Source organism: Pipistrellus kuhlii, unplaced genomic scaffold, assembly GCF_014108245.1.
Source record: "Pipistrellus kuhlii isolate mPipKuh1 unplaced genomic scaffold, mPipKuh1.p scaffold_m20_p_6, whole genome shotgun sequence".
In the NCBI taxonomy this organism is placed as follows: Eukaryota; Metazoa; Chordata; class Mammalia; order Chiroptera; family Vespertilionidae; genus Pipistrellus; species Pipistrellus kuhlii.
The window spans coordinates 13,533,357-13,553,262 of NW_023425562.1; the positions used below are offsets into that span (position 1 = coordinate 13,533,357).

Consider the following 19,906-nt stretch of genomic DNA (forward strand, 5'->3'; position numbering starts at 1 on the left):
TTGGGAAAGTGACTTACTATCACTAAACCTCAGATTCCTTTGTTTGTTTTTTATTGATTTCTGAGAGGGAGAGAGAGATAGAAACATGAATGATGAGAGAGAATCATTGATTGGCTGTCTCATGCATGCTTCACACTGGGGATTGAGCCCACAACCTGGGTATGTGCCCTGACTGGCAATCGAGCCATGACCTTCTGGTTCATAGGTGGACACTCAACCACTGAGCCATGCCAGTTGGGTGAACCCTAGATTCTTTATCTTCAAAATGGGATTGCTGAGGCCTACTCAGTGCTGGGAAGTAACTGAGATTGTATAAAGCATCCAGTACACTGAGAGCATATTAAATGCAGGCTAGCTATTATCACTGGTGCCCACTTCAGAGCTGGGTAATTATTTACACCTTTGGAGTATTCTGTTATCTTCCAGCATGATGTAGAACTCAGCAAAAGAACGGTTAGTTCTCTTGGCATTGGCTTTTATTCAGAATGTTTTTCAATTGCCCCTAAATCTTCCCACTTAGTGCTCATCTCTCAGACTTGATCATTTTTGGTGTGAAGGACCCTGCAATATTGTATACAAGCTGGATCTGGGCTTTTCTTTATCCTCTAAATCAGTGTGGTCCCTGGGCTCTGTGTAGGCTGTATAGTACAATGTATTGAGAATCATAGCATTAACTCATGCCGGAGGCACCCATTGGGATTAAAAAATGCATGCAGATCCCAAAGGACCCTTCTCCTTTTAGGGGAGTTAGAATCTGCCCTGCATCAAGGGGGCCGTCCCCACCCAATGTTGCCATGCACCCCGGTTTATGTGCACATACCATTAGTTAGGCACAGATTGTTTCCCATATCAGGGATCAGAGGGAGGCACCCCTAACATCTTCGCTTATAAAGAAACAGCTCTTGGCTTGCTTCTGACACTTGTGCCACCTTTATACGCTCTGATCTTCTCCTCTCTGGCCCCTTGCGAAGGGTGTGGAAGTTCAGGTGGAAATGGAGTACCTCCAGGCACCCTCATGGATCATGTAAAAATGAAGTCACAGAACATGCTTATGCCAAACTCTTTACGTCAATAATTCACCTTTGGCGGACACTTGTTGCAGGTCTGCTATAGCCAATGACTGTGCTTGGTCCTGGAGTTAAATACCAAGTCATAAACATCCAGCTCTGCCCCCAAGGAGCTCTGAGTGCCCACCTCCAAGATTGAAAGACAGCTGAGCCGGGACCGGTTTGGCTCAGTGGATAGAGCGTCGGCCTGGGGACTGAAAGGTCCCGGGTTCGATTCTGGTCAGTGGCATGTGCCTTGGTTGTGGGCACATCCCCAGTGGGGGGTGTGCAAGAGGCAGCTGATCGATGATTCTCTCTCATCGATGTTTCTAACTCTCTATCCCTCTCTCTTCCTCTCTGTGAAAAATCAATAAAATATATTAAAAAAAGAAAAAGAAAAGAAAGAGCAGCTGGGAGGGGTGTACTAAAGTTCACTGCATAACAGCTGCCTTTAGGGGCTTTGGCCTGGCTGATGGACCAGGGATCATACCCTCATCATCATCATCATCATCATCATCACCATCATTGTTATCAATGTTGTCATTGTAATTTTTGGAAGTCAAAGGAATTATTTACACTGTCAACCCCAGCCTTCAGAAGGATGATGCATGCTAAGTGTCACATGGTAGTACAGATAGTACAGGGTGGGACAGTTCAGAGAACAGCGGTCCAAGAACACTTCTTGAGAGTGGAGTCTGTTTGGATCTTAATGATGGTCCTATTCCTGATGGCCTAAGAGAAGTGGGGTATCAAACTTTACTCAGACAGAACTTGTAAACAGAGGGAGAGGTCTGGGCTGAGATTTCACTATTTTTAGGGAAATGGAGCTCGAAAAGTTACTGGAGCTTGTGTGCAGGAAGGAATAGGTAAACTCTTAAAGGCTCAGAGAATCTTGACTCCTTAGCTCTTCTAGTTTTGCAGCTTTTACGGTAGTGTTCTTTCTCCTCTCAGAATCAGCCACATGGTCCTTTTCCTATCCTTTCTCGGGGCCTCTTCCTGCTTCTAGATCTCAGTGTCCTCCTATAAAATAAGAATTTCGTGACTCTAACACTGAATGAGCCCTGCTTTCTCCTGGCTCCACCTGCCTCCTTAAGTCTCCAGGCTGGGAATGCCAGCCTCCAGAGGGGACACTTGACCATGAGCCTCTCCCTGGGAACTCCCCAAGGCTGCTCAGCCTCAGGCCGGCAAGGCTGCATGCTGCTCCTAGGGTCTGCCTTTCAGACCACCATGGGCTGCCTGTCCCATGCCCTAGGCTCCTGGCCTTCTATGCCCTCCCAGGTGCAGGCAGCTCTGGGCAGTGGGCAGGAGCCATGGCTTTGATCACACACACACAATAACCTCAGCACCGAGGCATCCATGCTAATCACTTTTGATTACAAGTGGATTAAATAGGACAGCAGCTGCAAAGGGATGCTTTGATTGAGGCCTGCTCAATAATGAGATGTGTAGGCACAGGCTGGGAAACTGTCATCAGCCCTGTTCGGCCCCCGCCCCACCTCCTTTGGGAGTATCTTCGGGCAGGGGTACTGCTCTGAGACACAAAGGAAACTGAGGCAACTCAGGTAGGCCTTGCATTCAGCTAACCTCATCTGTGATATCCCCCAGAGCCACCCAGCATGCCTGCCTTTGCCAGTAGTATAGCCCTGTACTTCCCATTGCTGCAGGGCATGCAGCCTGTTCCGTGGGTGTTCCCAGGATGGAAGGTGCAGAGCGAAGGTTAAACAGCAGCTGCCCTTCTGAGATGAGTCCTGAGTGTAACTCAGGAGCAGCTCTATGCACAGTGGGCCCCCTCTTCCTGCAACCACACCCTGTATCTGTTCATTTGGCTTAAAGAGATAGTAGAAATAATGTCCTCAGTATAACCTTCATGTATAACAAGTATGAAAGACATTCATGATCCCCTCTTATTCTTCCCCTACCCCTATAAATTCTGAGTGCTGGCCAGGATCTTTGGACCTTGTTCAGAATAAGAACGTGGAATACAGACAGGTAGAAGGCTTTGCCCGGAGTCTTTGTGTAGCCTCTCTGGCTCTTTGGAGAGCAGCCCAGGCTCTGTCATCCTGCATGGAATCATCCACCAGCTCTCTTTCCCTTCATCACAGACTGTCCTGCGAGTATCTGGTTTCTGATGATGGCTTCATGAAAGCAGTGACTGCCTGTGTGTGTCTATTTTTGTACAGAGATTGAACCAATTTGGGGTTGTGGGGTATGAGCAGCTGCCTTGGCTAAATTGCAAGGCTCAAGGGAGGGAAGGGAGATAAGAGGGATTCAGCACCAAAGCCAAGAGTTCTTCAGGCCCTTAGATGCGCTACTAAATTTGACCTTGAGGCATTTCATGTTTGGCCAAAAGCATTAGAAAGAGCAATGGGGGGAATCCCCTGTTTCTAATCACAGCTTCCACAGAAGAGCCAGTTTCCATCCACCTCCTGCCCACCATTACCCTCAGCCCAAGAATACAAGTAGTCAACCTGTGCTGAGGTGGCTATTTAAAAACCAGCCACAACAGACCCATGGCTGAAGCCCCTTCACAGTGTCCACAGGCCTCTCACATTAAAGGATTCCAGAGAATCATGGGCTTAGAAGCAGGTAAGAGAAAAGGAGGGATACAGAGTTGAATGCCAACCACCCTAGCTGTTGATGTGGTACCACACAGTCTCCCCATTACCCATTCAGTGGTCCAGACTGAACCTCACTGCACTCCGGAAATGTAAGAAGAGGAGGCTACTCGTGGTTATGAAGCACTGGCCTCAGGCTCCTTACAGGCATGGATTTCACCATCCAAACATCCCTGTAGGGAGCCAGTGCTACCACTTTTTATGTGGATGAGAAGGCAGAGGCTCAGGATTAAGCTGCTGGAGAGAGTTAGTAGTTGAATTTGGGTCTAGTTAACTGTTTGTTAAGCATGGCAGAGCACATGGCCTCATCTGTCTTCTCATTTCCCAGGTGAGTACACTGAGATGAAAGAGACTAGAACAAGGTCTAGTGCTGGTGGTGGCAGTGAAGGATTAGAATTCAGTAGCCCTACCTCGTTCTAGCCTTCCTTCACATTGCAGAGTGCAGGGACATTTCCAATTTGCAGATACTTTCCTGCTTGAGGCCTTTGGGCATGATGTCCCATTTCTCTGAGTACCTTCTCTACAGCTTGGTGCTTAGCACCTTCTGCTCTTCCTTCAGGGCTCAGCTGCATTATTGTTTCCTTGGGAACATCTTCCTTGACCAACCCCATAGTCTCAACCAGGTGTTTCACCATGAAATCTCTTGTGTTATCCACTCCCCCTACCCCCCCCCCCCCCATTTATTCTTAATTCTGCAACCAGTAGCCATTAGGTGAGAAATGTGAAAATATGTATAGTATGGAAATTGGCAAATGCCTTCCATCAGTGCTTTTTTTTTTTTTTTTTTTTTATTCTTCGTCTCCCAGAGAGTCAGTTATTAAAGATTTGTCAGCACAAGAGTGGTCAGTGATTTACTCCTCCCACTGACACAGTGGGCTCAGCCTGAGAGCCACATTGTAAGGGAGGCATTTATATGCTAGATGGTGATGACACAGGAAATGATGTTCAGGGAAGAAGAGCTGAAAGCACTTGGGATATTCCACTTGAAGATGTGTGGCTATGACACCTGTCATCGAGTGTCTCAGGAAGGCCAGTGGCAGAGAAGTAAGCAGACTGCTCTGTATGCATGGGTGGGACTGGGGAACTCAGGAGAGGATGAGTCTGGAATCCTTCAGGTTTGGTATTTGGCTCAGAGTTGAGGTGTGGAGTCTGAAGTAGGAGGATTAGTCCATCTGTCTTTTCCTCATCTGATAAATGGGCTTCACATTCCCTATTGGACAGGAAGATCAGGACAGTAAAAATAACAGCTAGTTCTTGTTCCTCAGAAATAGGGTGTGAGTTTTAATAAGGCACATTTCAACCGAGGAAAGGTGGAATTTGCTAAAGACTGTTGCTGGCCACTAAACTAGCAAGTGCCACTTCCTCGGAGCTGTTCAAACTGGGTGTCTATCTGTTAGAGAAGGGGATTTCTGCATGGGAGGGGGTCTGGGAAATCACACCCTAAGATCCCTTCCATGCTAAGACCTGTGAAGCTGAGAGTGTGTCCCTGGGCAAGTCACCGAACGATTTTTTGTCTCATTTCCTCCATCTGTTAAACAAGCAGGAGAGTTTCCCTCCCTCCCATTTTTCAGTGTTCACCTGAGCAGCCTCATGTTCTAAATATGGTCTCTCTCCATTAACTCTCTTGTCAGGCCCAAACTTTTTTTTCCACTCTTATTTTCCTTGAACTTTCCATGACTCTAAATTATATTTATTTTTGTTATTCAAATTAATGCTGTTTCCTCAGTTAGACTTTTGGGTTTCAAGAGATCTCTGGTCTGTTTTAATTCATTGACGTATCCTCAGAATGTAGGCTTCATGGCACTGGTGATGGATGTTGAGTGATTACGTGAGCTCATCATTTGAAATATTTTTAGGTCTAGGAAGGAAGGGTGTTTGATCAATCTCATCTTCACGATTCTTGTTATAATAAAGACACTCTATACCTTGAAATAGGGCCATGTTCCCTATGACTTACTTGACTATGAACAACATCTGCCATTTTGTACCCAATTGGTGATAAATGGTTAATAATTCAAAGAAAATGGTCAAACTCTTTTTAATGGTAGGTGGAAATAAGCTTTTTTGTCTTTGAATTGGGATGCTTGTTAGTATCTCATGTGGTCCAGGACCAGACTTAAGGTGCAGGGAGAGATAGGGCCACTGCTGTTGACACCTGCATACCTCTCATTTAGATGTGGTGAGGGCAAGTGGCTGGACACAGCTAGGCTTGGCTTCCCTACTCTCCTGTCCCTCTTGTAGCCCAGAATCAGGCTTGCTTCAGATGGCTTTCCATGTAGCAATGGGCCCTCTGCCCTCCAAATTATGGGCCTCTCTCCCTTCTGTTCTCAGCTATGATTCTTTAGATTTGGCATTTCTTTTTATCAAAAGATATCAGGACTCAATTTTTTTATGGCCTATTTAGAAGTGAAGCACAACAAATAGCTATCCTGAGAATATCTGCACAGTGATCCTTGTATAATTGATCGACAGCATACACTTTCCAGGTTTAGTAGGAAGGGATGTGCAGAGAAACAAGAGACCACTTACTCTCTGAAAGACCAGTGAGAGGTGGTGAGGGCACAGATCCTCCTAAAAATACATTAGGCTTTGCCAATTACCTAGTTCTGTCTAGGGCACTCTCTCTCCTTACCTCCTACCACTCCTCTATTTTTGCTATTTTATCTCATACCAAGTCCTTTTAGCAATGTTTTATGTGAAGCCTAATCATGCCTTGGGTGACTGATAGGGCCTCCTGTAACCTTTCCAAGATTCATAGGCTGTCAGGTCATGGGGTGATCATTCAGAATTCCTCATGTCAGAGGTGGGCAATTTTATGGGCCGGGCAGGGGTATAACTTGCCAAGGTCATACTACCAGTGAATTTCCAAATGTGACTACAAAAGTGAATGTCATCAGTCCCAGTAGTGGGTCCTTCGTCTGTGCTATAAAGGGCTAGGCACCTAATTATTAAAGGGGCTTCAGATGGAGTTAGCAGCTACTTCGAGTCCCACTGATATAGCATCTGTGTTGCATTCATTCTCCTCAGTATCAGTGGGTAAGGTATAGAGTGGCAGCTCTCACCTGAACCAGCCAGAAATTCTGGACAGGTGTGCCCAAAGACAGGTGGACTGAGTCAGGCACACATGGGATTCTGAGAGAACAAGTAAAGGTTGTCTTATTTGGAGAAGAGGTCCAGGGAGGTATAATCCACATTTCACTGAGCCATTTTAATGCGAAGGAAATCTCATTCCCAGATACCTCTGTTAAATGATCTTCATGTTTAAGAGAGTGACATCACAAGAGACCATTTTGAGCAAAAGTTAGTAAAGGCAGGACTGTGTGAAACACAGATACATACACAGCCCAACAAAGATGAGTTACTGGTAAGTCAGCTGTTTCCAGAAGTCTTGTATAGAATACAAGAGGGGAAGTCTTGTACATTTTATTTTTTATTATAGTTTGCATTTAACACTATTTTGTATTAGTTTGAGGTGTACAGCACTGTGGATAGACATTCAAACAGGTTACCAAGTGTTCCTCCAGTAATTCAAGCACCCACTTGACACAATGCATAGTTATTACAGTATTATTGACTGTATTCCTCTTCTGTACATTACATCCCCATGACTGTTTTGTTACTACCAGTTTGTACTTCTCAATCTCTTTACCTTTTTAAATGAATTCCTCAACACTCCTTCCCTCTGGCAACTATCAGTCTGCTCTTTTATCTATGAGTCTGTTTTTGTTTTATTTCTTTATTTTGTCCCTTACGTTCCACATATCAATGAAATCATATTATATTTATTTCTCTCTGTCTAGCTTATTCATTTAGCATAACACTCTCTAAGTCTATCTATGCTGTTACAAATGGTAAGATTTCATTCCTTTTTGTGGCCAAGTAATATTCCATTGTATATATGTACCACAACTGTTTTATCCACTCATACATTAAGCTTCATTTTTAAAAAATATGTTTCTATTGGTTTCAGAGAGAAGGAAGGGAGGGGGGAGAGAGAGATAGAAATATCAATGATAAGAAAGAATCATTGATGGACTGCATCCTGCATGCCTCCCTACTGGGGATTGAGCCCGAAAGCTAGTATGTGCCCTGACAGGGAATCAAATCATGATCTTCTGGTCCATGGGTTGATGCTCAACCACTGACCCACATCGGCCAGACTCCACTCGTCTATTGATGGGCTCTTGGGTTGCTTCCATATCTTGGCTGTTGTAAATAATGCTGCAATGAACATGTGCATTCCCCTGAAACTGTTGCTTGGTCAAAAAGGACAGACTTACCTGAGAGGATAAGACCATTCTTGGGTCAAGGCTATAGGAGTAGCTACAAACTCCAAACAAGCTCTCCAGAGTGGCAGATTTTAAGCAAAGTATCAGAATGTATATATTTCAAGGAGTCATGCCTCTTTCAAAATTATCTAGAAATCTTGAAAGGAAGCTAGTCTTGTTTTTCTGAGGGTTTTTCTTTGGAACATTGTTACAAGCTGTAGAATATCTGGAATGGTGAAGAATCATTCTGAACACATCAAATGCCTTGGTCCTCAAAGAGCTCTCATCCTGGGGAGCAGCAGGACCCAGTAGGGACTCAGCACTTATGATACCAGCAGTACTATTGGCAAAACAGGGCCACTCATGAAAGTGATTGCACATTGGTTGGGCAAATAGCAATTCAAAGACATGTTTATTTCAACCAATAGCAAAGTATATAAACAAGCAAGTTCTACTTGCTTAATTAAAATGAATAAGCAAATGACCTGATCTTTAAAAAACTTGGCCATTTTTCTGATGAAAACCATAAGCAGAGGTATTTAATAAACAAAGATAGCCTTTTAAATTTTAGTATTGTGAAAGCGGTTTCTTGTAAAGGAGAGGAAGAGCTCCAGGTTTCACTTTCCTTATCTCTGCTGAAGATGGTTGCCTGTCTTTCCTGAAGGTCACACCTCCTGCTGTCCAGCTCTTTGATCCTGGGGTGCAAACTGCCCTTCCTGCTTGTTCTTTCTCCTCATTCTCTGTTGAATTTGAAGAGGATGTCATAGTATGTCTCATGCATTTAGTAACAGAGATGGATTACTGTATATTTCCCATTTCTGGGTATTATTAAAACTGCCCACTTATGTGATCATAATGATACTACTCTTCCTTGGATGCAGCTATGCCTTTCCCATCATTGGTTCCTCCCTTTTATAAATACCTGTCTCCTGTCTTAGCTTGTGTCTCTAGAAGTCAGAGATCTTCTCTAGGTGACATGACACTGGCAGTGCCACCATACAGGGCAGTTAAGAGTGAACAAAGGCTTTGGACTCAGATAGAACAGAGCATGTTCTCTGGATCTGTCAGTGACTACCCTGTCACTTTGAATATGTCACTTAATGGAGCTATGTGTCTGCTTTCTCAGTCATAAAATGGGTATAATCATAGTACTGCATTATGAGAGTCTTAAGGGGATTGAATGGTACAAGCTGTTCTCTGGAAAGCATTTACAATTTGTGGGGATTCCTAGCATCCGGGATGATGGCCTGAACTTGGCATGCTCTCAATGCTGGAAGGAAAGAAGAACTGGAGGGAGAGGAGGTAAACTTGGTTAGGAAGGGAAGATACTCATAATAATTAACAATGTTTGAAGCAGTGTGCGGCATACAGTACAGATTCTAGTGAGTCCTAGTCAGCCAGGATTCAAGAACAAAGATCCTTTGAAAGAAGTCAATTTGAGTTCAGAGAAATCTGAAGGGAAGATCAAGGTAATAGGATGTTACCTTAGATGCCCACATTGTGAGGCTGCATGGGGCTAATGGGAAGTCTGGCTCCCACCTTCATGGCAGGTTATCTGGGCACAGCTGGAGTGCCAATGTCCCTGGGCTTAGGGCTGACTCCCTGGCAGAATAAGAAGGAAGGAAGCAAGATACAATTTAGGGATTCCTGAGGGGGTCACAGGCACCTTAAAGACTGGAATTATTATGATTCAAAGCTGGGTTCAAGTTCAGATTCTGTCACTTTCTGCCTCGGTAACCTTGGTTGAGTTATTTAACCAATTTGTCTCTCACTTTGCTCAATTATAAAGTGGTAAAAATAACACTATCTTACATAGATAATGCAAAGATGAAGAAAGATAATGGAGTAAAAGCATCTACCTGCTATAATAACAGGCCAAAATAGGTCCTGAAAGATCAATTATTTTTTATCATATAATTAGCAAAGCGCTTTCTGGAATAGGCCCTTCCATTTCACCTGAGGCCTACAAAAGCTGTGGCTGCCTACAGTATAGGGTTCAGCCACCACAGGGTCCAGCTTGACATTATCCCTTATTCACCTGTAATTGTGATTAATTTAGTCAAAAAGACCAGATTCTCAGCCCAGTTGGCTACACTGAGCTAAGGAGCAGAGCTCTTGACTCCACGCCCAGACACTCTCTGAAGCAAGCACCTCCTGCCTTTTCCATTCTCTGCTGCCCTGTGAGCCTAAGGGTCTAAGTCAATTTCCTGAGTTTCACCAAGGATCCCAGAAAAGCTTCAATACTAGCACTGGAGCCCGGTGCTCAGATCATGTGGGCAGTCTAAGCAGAAATTCAGTAAATGATGAGGAGAAGAGAGGCGCCGTTGACTTTCCCCCCAGCACCCAGCTTTGCTTGGCATATGTACAATGAAGAGAACCTGCTTTAATGGCCTCTTCCAGACTTTGGAAACAGCTCGCAGATGCTTGCATATGATTTCTTCATTTTGTTTGAAGGAAAGAACCAATAGCCCTGACTGTGCTCCTGAGAGGTGACATATCTTTAGCTCTGTCCTTTCCTGGTAAATCAGTTATGCTTTCTTCAGCATGTATCGATAGCTTGGTGAACTTCAGATGAAGAGAGCATTTTTCTGTTGAGAACTCATATGTGGTAAGTCCTAAAGGCAGTTTTCTTAAAATGGGGCCCAGCTATGTATCTATCCTGCTAATTAGTAAGAAGGACCATTTTAGCATCTTTAAAGAGGTGCGCTGGGTAATTCTGTTTCCCAGGTATATTCTGTTAGTACTTCCAATAGCTTGTTCACCTTTGTAGGGGCCTTCTCTTTTTTGATAGGAGTTTTCAAATTTTCTTTATTATAAAGTTTTAAATCAAATATGATAGAACTTAACCTGGAAATCCAATATAAAACATCAATAAAAGTTGAGTTGCTTTGGATTAAGTGGGATTGGGCTGGAACTCTCCACCTTCGCCCCTCTCACCCACCTTACTCTTTCGTGGAATCCAGGACTCTGTAGTGTACCATTCGAAAACCACTGTTCTATAAATTTCCTACGCGTGATTCATTTTGAAGGGTCAGCGCATCATAGAGGACCTGATAAAAGCTCTAATAGTGCACATTCCAAAAATAGCAGGCAGCTCATAGACTGTGATGAGTCAGCCACACCAGGCTCCAATGCCATTCTAACACCTACTAATTGTGTAGCCTCAGATTCAACTTAACCCTTTTGAGCTCTTTTCTACCAAAATACTTAATAAATGGGGATTTGAACTCCCATGTCACCAGCTTATATCAGGTTTATCTTTGTAAATGTCCCACCCAACACTACACCGGGTGCCCTCCATGAAATCCAGTTTTCTTGGTCTGGGGAACGAGGCATTTAAAAAGAATTCTACTGAGAAGTTTCAGAAAGGCGGGGTGAGTTTCTGTAGGTTCACCAGGTTCAAATAACATAAAACAAGACTCATTGTCCCGGTGAGTTCTAGATTAGGGCAATCAGAGGCCTCTTCTTTCATCAACTCTCATAGTTGCAGCTCTAATCTGGGAGAAAGATGAAAGGCATTCCCACCCAGAAGTTGAAATAGCTTGGACAACCACCAAATATCCACCCCACCATAAGACCATGGGTTATATGTACAAGGTTACTCATAGAACTAAAAAACAGTAAAAAAAAAAAAAAGGTAAAAGCTCTTTTGGCTGTATATCTAGGGGAATTTGTTACAGCTCTCACCTGTAAACATTAGAACCCCATCATTTAACAAATAACAAAAGAAAAATATAAGCCATCAAGACCAGGCTTGCCGGGAGTTATACTCAATTATTATTAGTCATGCTTGCTACTTTTTGGGAAGGAGCCCAAAGCTAAGCCTGCCTCCACTCTCAGTGGTTTCAGGTTTAACCTTTAAAAGTCCATGAGTCTGAGGAGACTTAGCAAAAGGACTCAGTTCAGCGAGGATGGCATCTTCAAGTGTGCACCTTGCCCCTTAGCCTAGTGGGAAGCTGACTGTGTGGCCTCCTCACCACCTATCCCAAATGCCTTGACAGTCAGATCCAAGGCCTTTTGAACTGTAAGGTTTCTTACCCTTTGCTTCAATATGGATGTGAGTACAGCCTCACTAAGGCAGTGAACTGTGTAGCAGTCCAGGTGACCATCTATCTCAGCTCCTACTTGCACACCAATAATGGGGCGCAGAACAACATCCTTGTCTTCCCTCCTGTCCTTTTGATTATGAATTCTCCCAGAAAGTATAGACAGCCTCTTAGAGGGGTGTGTTTTGGGGAAGGGGGAGTTGCTGGAGAAGAGGAAATAGAGGAAACTATTTATTCACAGAGAGTCTGTTTCGAAGTGAGAGGGCCATTTTGGGATTCTAGAGGTATGGGGCCAGAGGGAATATGGGATTCATTTTATAGGTGCTAAAATAAGACCTGACTAGGTGAAGTAAGCTTATAATCAGTGAATGGAGGCAGACCCAGGGGTAGGACATGCATTTTGCCTCTCCCAGCCCAATGGATGCCCCTTTGTGCTGCGATATTCCACGTTCGCTGTGAAGAAGCTCCCTATCAGTTACATTTTACCTTCCTTATTACAATTTCCACATTTACCACATTGGTCCCAGTAAACTTGTGGCTTATTCATGGTTGGTGGCTCCAGAGCCTATTGTTTGGTGGAAGTCACCTTAACCTTTCATTAACATCAGCCTGATTGAAGTCCCAGAGCCCACCAGATTGCATTCCCCTCCCTCTCTGCCTCCCTGCTTTGGGTCACTCCCCACACAGTGAGGCAGTAAGCTGTTTTCCAATGGGAAGAATGAGAATAGGGTCCAGTTAGGGGCCCAGAAGGTCTGGACCTGTGCTTTTTGGGTCCGTGGCTTTGTGGAGGAACAGGCTCATCTCTGCTTGTCTTTGCCTCAGTTTCCCCTGGATTTTTGAGCACATTTCTTTCACCTCCAGGATGGAGGCCAGCAGTTGGCTGTGTTAGGGTGGGACTAGTCTGAGATGGTGGCTACACCACCTTCCCTCCTTCCAGTCCCCCAGCAGAGGGGGCTCCTGAGCTCTCTTGGGACACAATGAATTCCTCATCCACCCCGGGACCTTCTATTGTCTCCCTCAGGTCCTGACACTGTAAGAGTGGAAGTCTGTTTTGAGGACCAGATAGATCTCGGTGGTCTGCAGTTTTGAATATAGGAGAACTTCCTGAGCTATATTTCTAATGCACATCTGGGCACCGGCTTCAGTGCAGAGGACGGCCCCTTCCTTTCCTCGGTGCAGAATGTGTGGACTTCTAGGGAGTAATCAGTTGAAAAGGAGAGCATTCAAGGAGCAGAGACTGTTTCGATCAAGAGCTCATGCGGTTGGATGGAACATGGCTAAATCCTGGAGCCAGGAGGCAGGGATTTGGGGCTGATGGTGAGGAAAGGCTATTCTTTGGAACTATTGAGAGAGGAGGTCACAGGCTTGCCTTTGGTTATTTCCCAGGTCAGATAACATCTGAGATGCACTCTAGATTGTGAATAAGTAGTTAAGGATCTACAAGGTACCTTGATACCACCTCCCTGTCTCATCCAACCCACCAATTAAATTGGTCCTAACACATCAGAACTGCAATGGGGCCATTGAACATTTTATTGTTCCATTCACAGGAAGAGGGTCCCCCCACCCTTCTTTCTCCATCCCCTTTCGATTTCATGCTGTCTTTTCTTCAGTTGAACCTTTGACTTCTGCACTGATGTATAAGCCAATATTCTCTCATAAAACCTACAGTGGATAGAGAAAAGTGTCCCCATTGCTGATTAATTCATTCACATGTTTGAGTGCCTACTTCAGGTAGGAAATACTCTTGATGCTGAGTGCCACATCCTCTTCTCTCACAACTATCTTCTGCAGGCTCAACGGTTTAGTCATTCTATTCCCCACCATTGACAGTACTCACCACTTTCCCTTAAAGTCATTTGACTAATATGTATTTATTGATTAATTATATGTCCAGACTCCTCAGTACTTTGAGAAATGTAGAGGTTACATGAGATAGTAATAATGGTCTTGTTGGGCACAGTCTTGTTAGATAAGAAACAGAAAATAAAAAATACATGTAACAGCACAAAACAGAACTTCAAACAACTAGAACTAAATTGCATGCATCTGAGTCCTTCTGAAGAAAAGGAAAAGAAGGTCTAATAGTTCCAGGGATAGATCCTGACTTTGTTGAGCTAGGGACACTATGAATAATAACCAAAAATGCCACATCTCTATTACCAATCAAACAAATGGATCTGGTTATTTCTCAAGTCCAAAACCACTGGCATGAGGAAATAGCGCATTTGATAAGGTGCTTTGAACACCCTTGTGGTTGATTTGCAGTTGCAGCATCAGAACTGGGAGGAACTAGACCTTTGGTTTTATGCTTGCTGTCTACCTGCTGAACGACATTAAAAGGAGGTGGAAGAGTCCCTGCCCACTGGGCTGCAAGGGCCTGGAGAATTTGAGATTTGGTTCCTATAAGCTAACACGTATTGGTGGCCTTGTCCTTAACAAGATCACTCTCAAACCCATATCCCATCCTAGCCTTTCTATTCTTCCTTCCCAACTCCATCCTAACCTGTGCTCTGCTCAATTTAGAAGCTTAGGTTGTACTTACGAGATCTGACGAGTGGATGGTCATTACCAATTAAATAAAATAATGTCTGGAAGGAAGGATCAGTTAAAAGTCATTCATGGGGACACATGTTTTATGCTACTGCCTGTAGTTCACTTGACTAATAGTCTGGCACTCATCTTTTTTCCCTATGCTATGTCTCATCAGCGAGTTGTCACCAATACTCTATAAATCAGAAGCATGGTACAATAAAAAAAATAGGATGAGCTTGGGGCAATATAATTTTGGATTTAAATTCCCAAATATCTATACTACCTGTGTGACCTAAAAAATGTTATTTAAATTCTATAAGTCTCAATTTCTCCCATAAAGTGGAGCTAATTTCTATGTCTTGATGAAGTTGTGAAGATTAAAAAAGAAAAATTGTACAGAGCAGCAAGCAGTCACTGTGCTGGGCACCCAGGGGTTGGATCTTAAATGCATTATAATGCCTTCCTTCCTGTCCCCTTAATGTGTGCTCTGGCTGGCCATAGGGAGATGCAAATGCAACGGGTGCTTACTGGGACTTGGGAGTCCCTTTTTCATGTTTCTTTTCTTGCAGCTGCCCCACATCAGGTGCCTCGATCTGCCACCTTTCCATTTTCAAGGCTCAGTTCAAACTCTCTTATTTAAGCAACCCCACCCTGATCTTTCTTAATTTACCTCCATATGTTTATGCTTACACCCTACTACACTCTGCTCACACTGATGTAATGCCTTATCCTTTGGCCAACTTGTAGGTTCTTTAAAGGCAGGAAGTAAGTCCCATAATGTTTGGCCCTTAGTGTTCAGTCAGACACCCTCATGGCTTGTTGTTGGGCTGTTGCATTGCCATCAGAGGAGCCAAACTGGCTCTCTGTCAGATGGTGCCATCTTCTCATGGGACCTTGTGCATGGAGAGCTGATCCACAGGCCTGGGTGTGGGGAGAAAGTACAGCTTTGACATGCTCCTATTCCTCTCTGCTCTGTCCCAGCGTTAACACCCTTCCCCATTATTTTTGGCAAAGACATTTAGAGAAGCCAGAAAAGCCCAGTTGAGCTTTTCTGAAGGCTGGAGGCCTGGAGTCCAGCATGGCTCCCTCTCACTCTCGAACCAAACATAATATTGTTACAGCAAACATGAAATCTTTCCTATTTTTCCCAGATGCTCTCCAGGCCTAACAAAACTAGTAGTCACATTCCTTGAATCAAAATAATAATCTGCCCTTTTTCTTTACCCCACACTTTTTTAGCATTTTTGCACAAAAATACAGAATGTTATTATTTTATTATTTAAGCATATGAGTCAACTAAGTGCTTTTTGGAGAGGATGCAAAAATATTAAAACCTCACCTTTACCCTTTACTATTTTTTAAAAAATATTTTTTATTGATTTCAGAGAGGAAAGGAGAGTGTGAGAGAGACAGAAACATCATCCATGAAAGAGAATTATTGATTGGCTGCCTTCTGCATGCCCCACATTGGGGAGCGCGCAACCAGGGTATGTGCCCTGACCAGGAATTGAACCGTGACCTCCTGGTTCATAGGTTGATGCTCAACCACTGAGCCAAGTTGGCTGGGCTACCCTGTCCTATTGATTAAACACAAAGATACAGAAAAATATTGTAGATGAACTTGACTTTTGACCCAAATTATTGTGCATGATAATTTGAGGCATGAGCTATGAATATATAAATAGATAGGAAAAAAATAAAATGTATGATAAAGAGAAACTGAGTCGCACGTAGCTGGGAAGGGAAAAAGGTCATTTTTATTGGGGTGATTAACAAAAAAGAAGGAGGAAGAGAAGGGAACGAGGGAGGGAAAGGAGAAGGAGGCCTTTGGTATCACTGGCTACTTTTATAGTAAGAAGGAAGTCAGGTACCCTCTTCCTAAGAAGTATATACATCTCTAGACTCCTGTAATTGGACTTACAATTTCAGAGAGGCTAGATCTGCTGAAGTCCTTCCATAGACCATGATCCCTAATTCAAGCATTGGGGACATTAATGAAAAAGGTAGGAGGCAGTAGAGAGGGACAGTGCAGTCAGAGATGTGGTGGCCACAAGATGAGAAGATCTTTGAGTTGCTGTTCCTGACTCCTATCTTTAGCAATTCTGCTTCTTTAGCTCCAGATCTAGTTTATGGTAAGTCCATTGCTGATCAGCCATCTTCAGGATAGTCTGTGCAAACTTTGAGAAGTCTCACTAAGGAAAACTCCTTTGTTCTTTTCCAGCTCCTCGCAGCCAGGGACCTTGCAGCCAGTGACCTTGCAGCCAGCGACCTCAAAGGATTTCAGCCACAGGTAAGTTCCACTGATCCTTTCATGATGTTTGGGAGAGTGAAATGTTCCAGTTTGTTTATGAATAAAAAGTTGGCACCGGGTTAGGAACGCCCCCCCCCCCCCCCCCCGTACATATTTCCACCTTCTCTAACTCAAAGTGCCAACCTTGGCAGTGACCTGGTAGCTTGTCTTCTCCCTCCAGCTCCTCTCTCATCTCTTCATGACCAAAACACATTTTTCTTCTCTCTCTCTCGCGCACTCTCTCTCTCTCTCTCTCTCTCTCTCTCAATATTTTATACTGGGGAGATACATACACCAACATACTTGGAATGTGTGGTGGTAGGTGACTTCATTTAGAAATTGGTTAAACCAAGGAAGTGGAAGATGGGGTAGGCTGCTGTATTCCCCTGTATTTCCCCCTTTTTTTTGGGGGGGGAGTGGGGTGGAGAACAGGATAGTCACATTTATTTAATCTTTGTGTGCACATGCCTTGCAGTCATTGGTCTGGCAACTGAGTTCATCTCCGACTCCAGCCCATCTTGTTTAGTTTTGCTGATCTTGGTTAGGAAATGAGCCACTATTCTCTCTGGCCAGAATGCTGTTTGGAGGTCACCATGGAGTAAACTGCAAGAGGGCCCAGACAAGAGCTCCCTGGGGAACTCCTGGACAGCACGGAAGATGGGCAGTAACCCTCCCTGTCTCTAGAAATATACTTACTGCTTACACACAGATAAGCACCAATATTCATACTGGACACACAGTCTGTGTGTTTCCCATGGTCCCAGCACATGGAAGTAAAGAGAAGTAGATCCTGCAATGAGGCTGTATGCTCTGTAGAGACAGGATCAGTGAGAGGGAAGTGAGATGCTGCAAAGAGAGAATGAACAGAATAGCGAGCCTTATTGGTGCTTCAAATAAGGTGGTTCTTGTACTCTTTGGGTAATCCATTTACAGCTTCTTGATCTTTCTGTCAGGGATGTGATGAGGCTTAGGAATAAGTAATCAGGAAGCCTATTTGTCAACTATGGAAAACTGCTCATTAATTAAATTCCTTATTCACATCCTATATAATAAAAGGATAATATGCAAATCGACCAAATGGCAAAATGACCTGACCGGTCGCTATGATGGTCACTGACGACCAGGAGCAGACACTCAATACAGGATCTGCTGCCTGGTCGTCAGTGCTCTCCACCAGGGGGAGTTCTACTCAGCCACAAGCCGGGCTGATGGCTGGTGAGCACAGTGGTGATGACAGGAGCTGTCAGTCGGACATCCCCCGAGAGCTCCTGGACTGCTAAAGGGCACAGGCTTGGCTGAGGGGACCCTTCCCCCCATCCTGAGTGCACAAATGTTGTGCACTGGGCCTCTAGTAGTCACATAAACTTCCAGGGGAGCTCAGGGAATGCCAGTCAAAACCAAAAGAAAATCAACATTTATCCACATCCCACCTATCTCACACACAGTAGCATGTGATTTATTTTTGTCTGAAGATTTATAAAAGGGGAAAGGCTTTGTGTCATGTTCTGTTGAGGCTTACAAAGGGTACCCAGTGGAGACTGAGTTTATGGAAGGGGTGTGTGTTTGCGTGCGCGTGTTTATGTGTGTGTGTGGGGGGGGGGGGGAAGAGAGGTTGGCATTATTGCTTTCTGAAATGATCTTTCTCTCCATGCTTGTCATGCCACATTTCTAGATTATTTAAACTGAATTTTTAAGAGAAGCAAAAGTCAGATATATTGGGTGCATCTATAACATGCAAGGCCATGATCCAAGAAAGGCAGCTTCCTTGCTCCCCCCACCAGCCCACAGTTGCTGGTACAGATGGCTCACTCCCCTGGTTCTGTCTGACCTTTCCACATTATCCCATTTGTATGTCAGCCTCCCAAAGCTCGGAGCATCCATCCACATTTTTCACTCTTCAGGGCGCGTGTTCCTGAGGCCAGGAAGCCCTGGGAATGTTGTGGCCAGTGCGTAATGCCCCAATCAGAGTTCATTCTAAAGTGTTATTCCTGCGTCAGAAAGGCCCGGATGTGTATCAAGTCACTACCACCCTTTGGGTGCTTTTCCAAAGAGAAGCCATACCGCCCATGTGCTTGGGCCACCCCCACCTCCCAGCCCCACAGCACCAAATTGTTGGCTTCTGATGTTATTTTTTCCTTCTCTCTTTGGGCTTCAGATGAAGCTGAGTCCCATACATCCGGAAGTTCGCAATAATTCATGGGTCTGTTCCCTTCCAGGAACCATCAGTAGCTTTAGAGAGAGGGATCCGCTGAGGACCCCTCTCTGGGGAAACTGTAATCAAGCTTATAAGCTTTCATACCGTTCACACTAATCACTTGCCTGTAAAGGGCTTTTTTTTTTTTTTTTTTTTTTTTCTTCCATTGACTCCTGATCCTGCTGCAACCTCTTAGGGAAAATTGTCATGATTTCCTTGCTAATCTTAGATGACTCTCAGCTTGGAAAATGTGGACAAGGGCAACTCAGATAGGCTAGACCCGTTTGTCTCTTTGTCTCTGTCCTCCTTTCTGTTTCCAGAGGAAAGGAGGAGGTAAGGAAGAGACTATCTGCCATTCTTCCCAGGATGGTTGGTTGGCAAGGATACCTTGCTCATTGGTGGAGTAAACACATTGCTCTGCAGGTAGGCTGATGGCTGATGCTAAGATCCTGAGGTTGTGGTTTGCTGTGGGAGTTCGGTGAGCTTGGCCTCTGGACCACAGAGGGTAGGACTGTCTCTTAGAATAAGGCCTGGGCCTGACAGGTGGCTACTATTTCAACAAGTTTTAAAGGCACAGATGAAAGAGCTTATGAAATTCACATCAAAACCTCGCAGACTCTTCTCTTCCTTATGGTTCCCCCCATACACATCTTTCATTTATCAAAACCCTCTTCTTGCCTTGTGAGGGGGCAGACACCCCTGAGTCCCTCCTTTCTGGGCTTTGGATGACTGAAAATGACCACCTTCATCTCCCTTTGCCAGACCACCCCTCTCCAGTCCCAAAAGGAGCAAAAGAAGGCATCTCTTCCATTTCACAGAAGTTGAACAATCATATGCTTTCTTCTCCATGTTTCTTTTTATCCTTTTTCCCCCTCAATACTGAAGCTATCCATGTTCCCTGGAGAAATTCAT

The 19,906-nt window shown here is 44.4% G+C and overlaps 1 protein-coding gene across 5 annotated transcripts in view; it reads left to right on the top strand.

Moving 5' to 3' along the window:
• SETBP1 (SET binding protein 1) overlaps positions 1–19,906 on the top strand; it is a 322,623-nt gene that overhangs the window by 150,121 nt on the left and 152,596 nt on the right. For 4 of the 5 annotated variants that reach the window (XM_045574534.1, XM_045574531.1, XM_045574532.1 and 1 more), the window contains exon 3: positions 16,732–16,800. In XM_045574534.1, coding sequence (XP_045430490.1) covers positions 16,732–16,800 — 69 coding nt within the window. The remainder of the gene's footprint in view (positions 1–16,731; positions 16,801–19,906) is intronic. The other variant, XM_036417510.2, reaches the window with a different exon arrangement.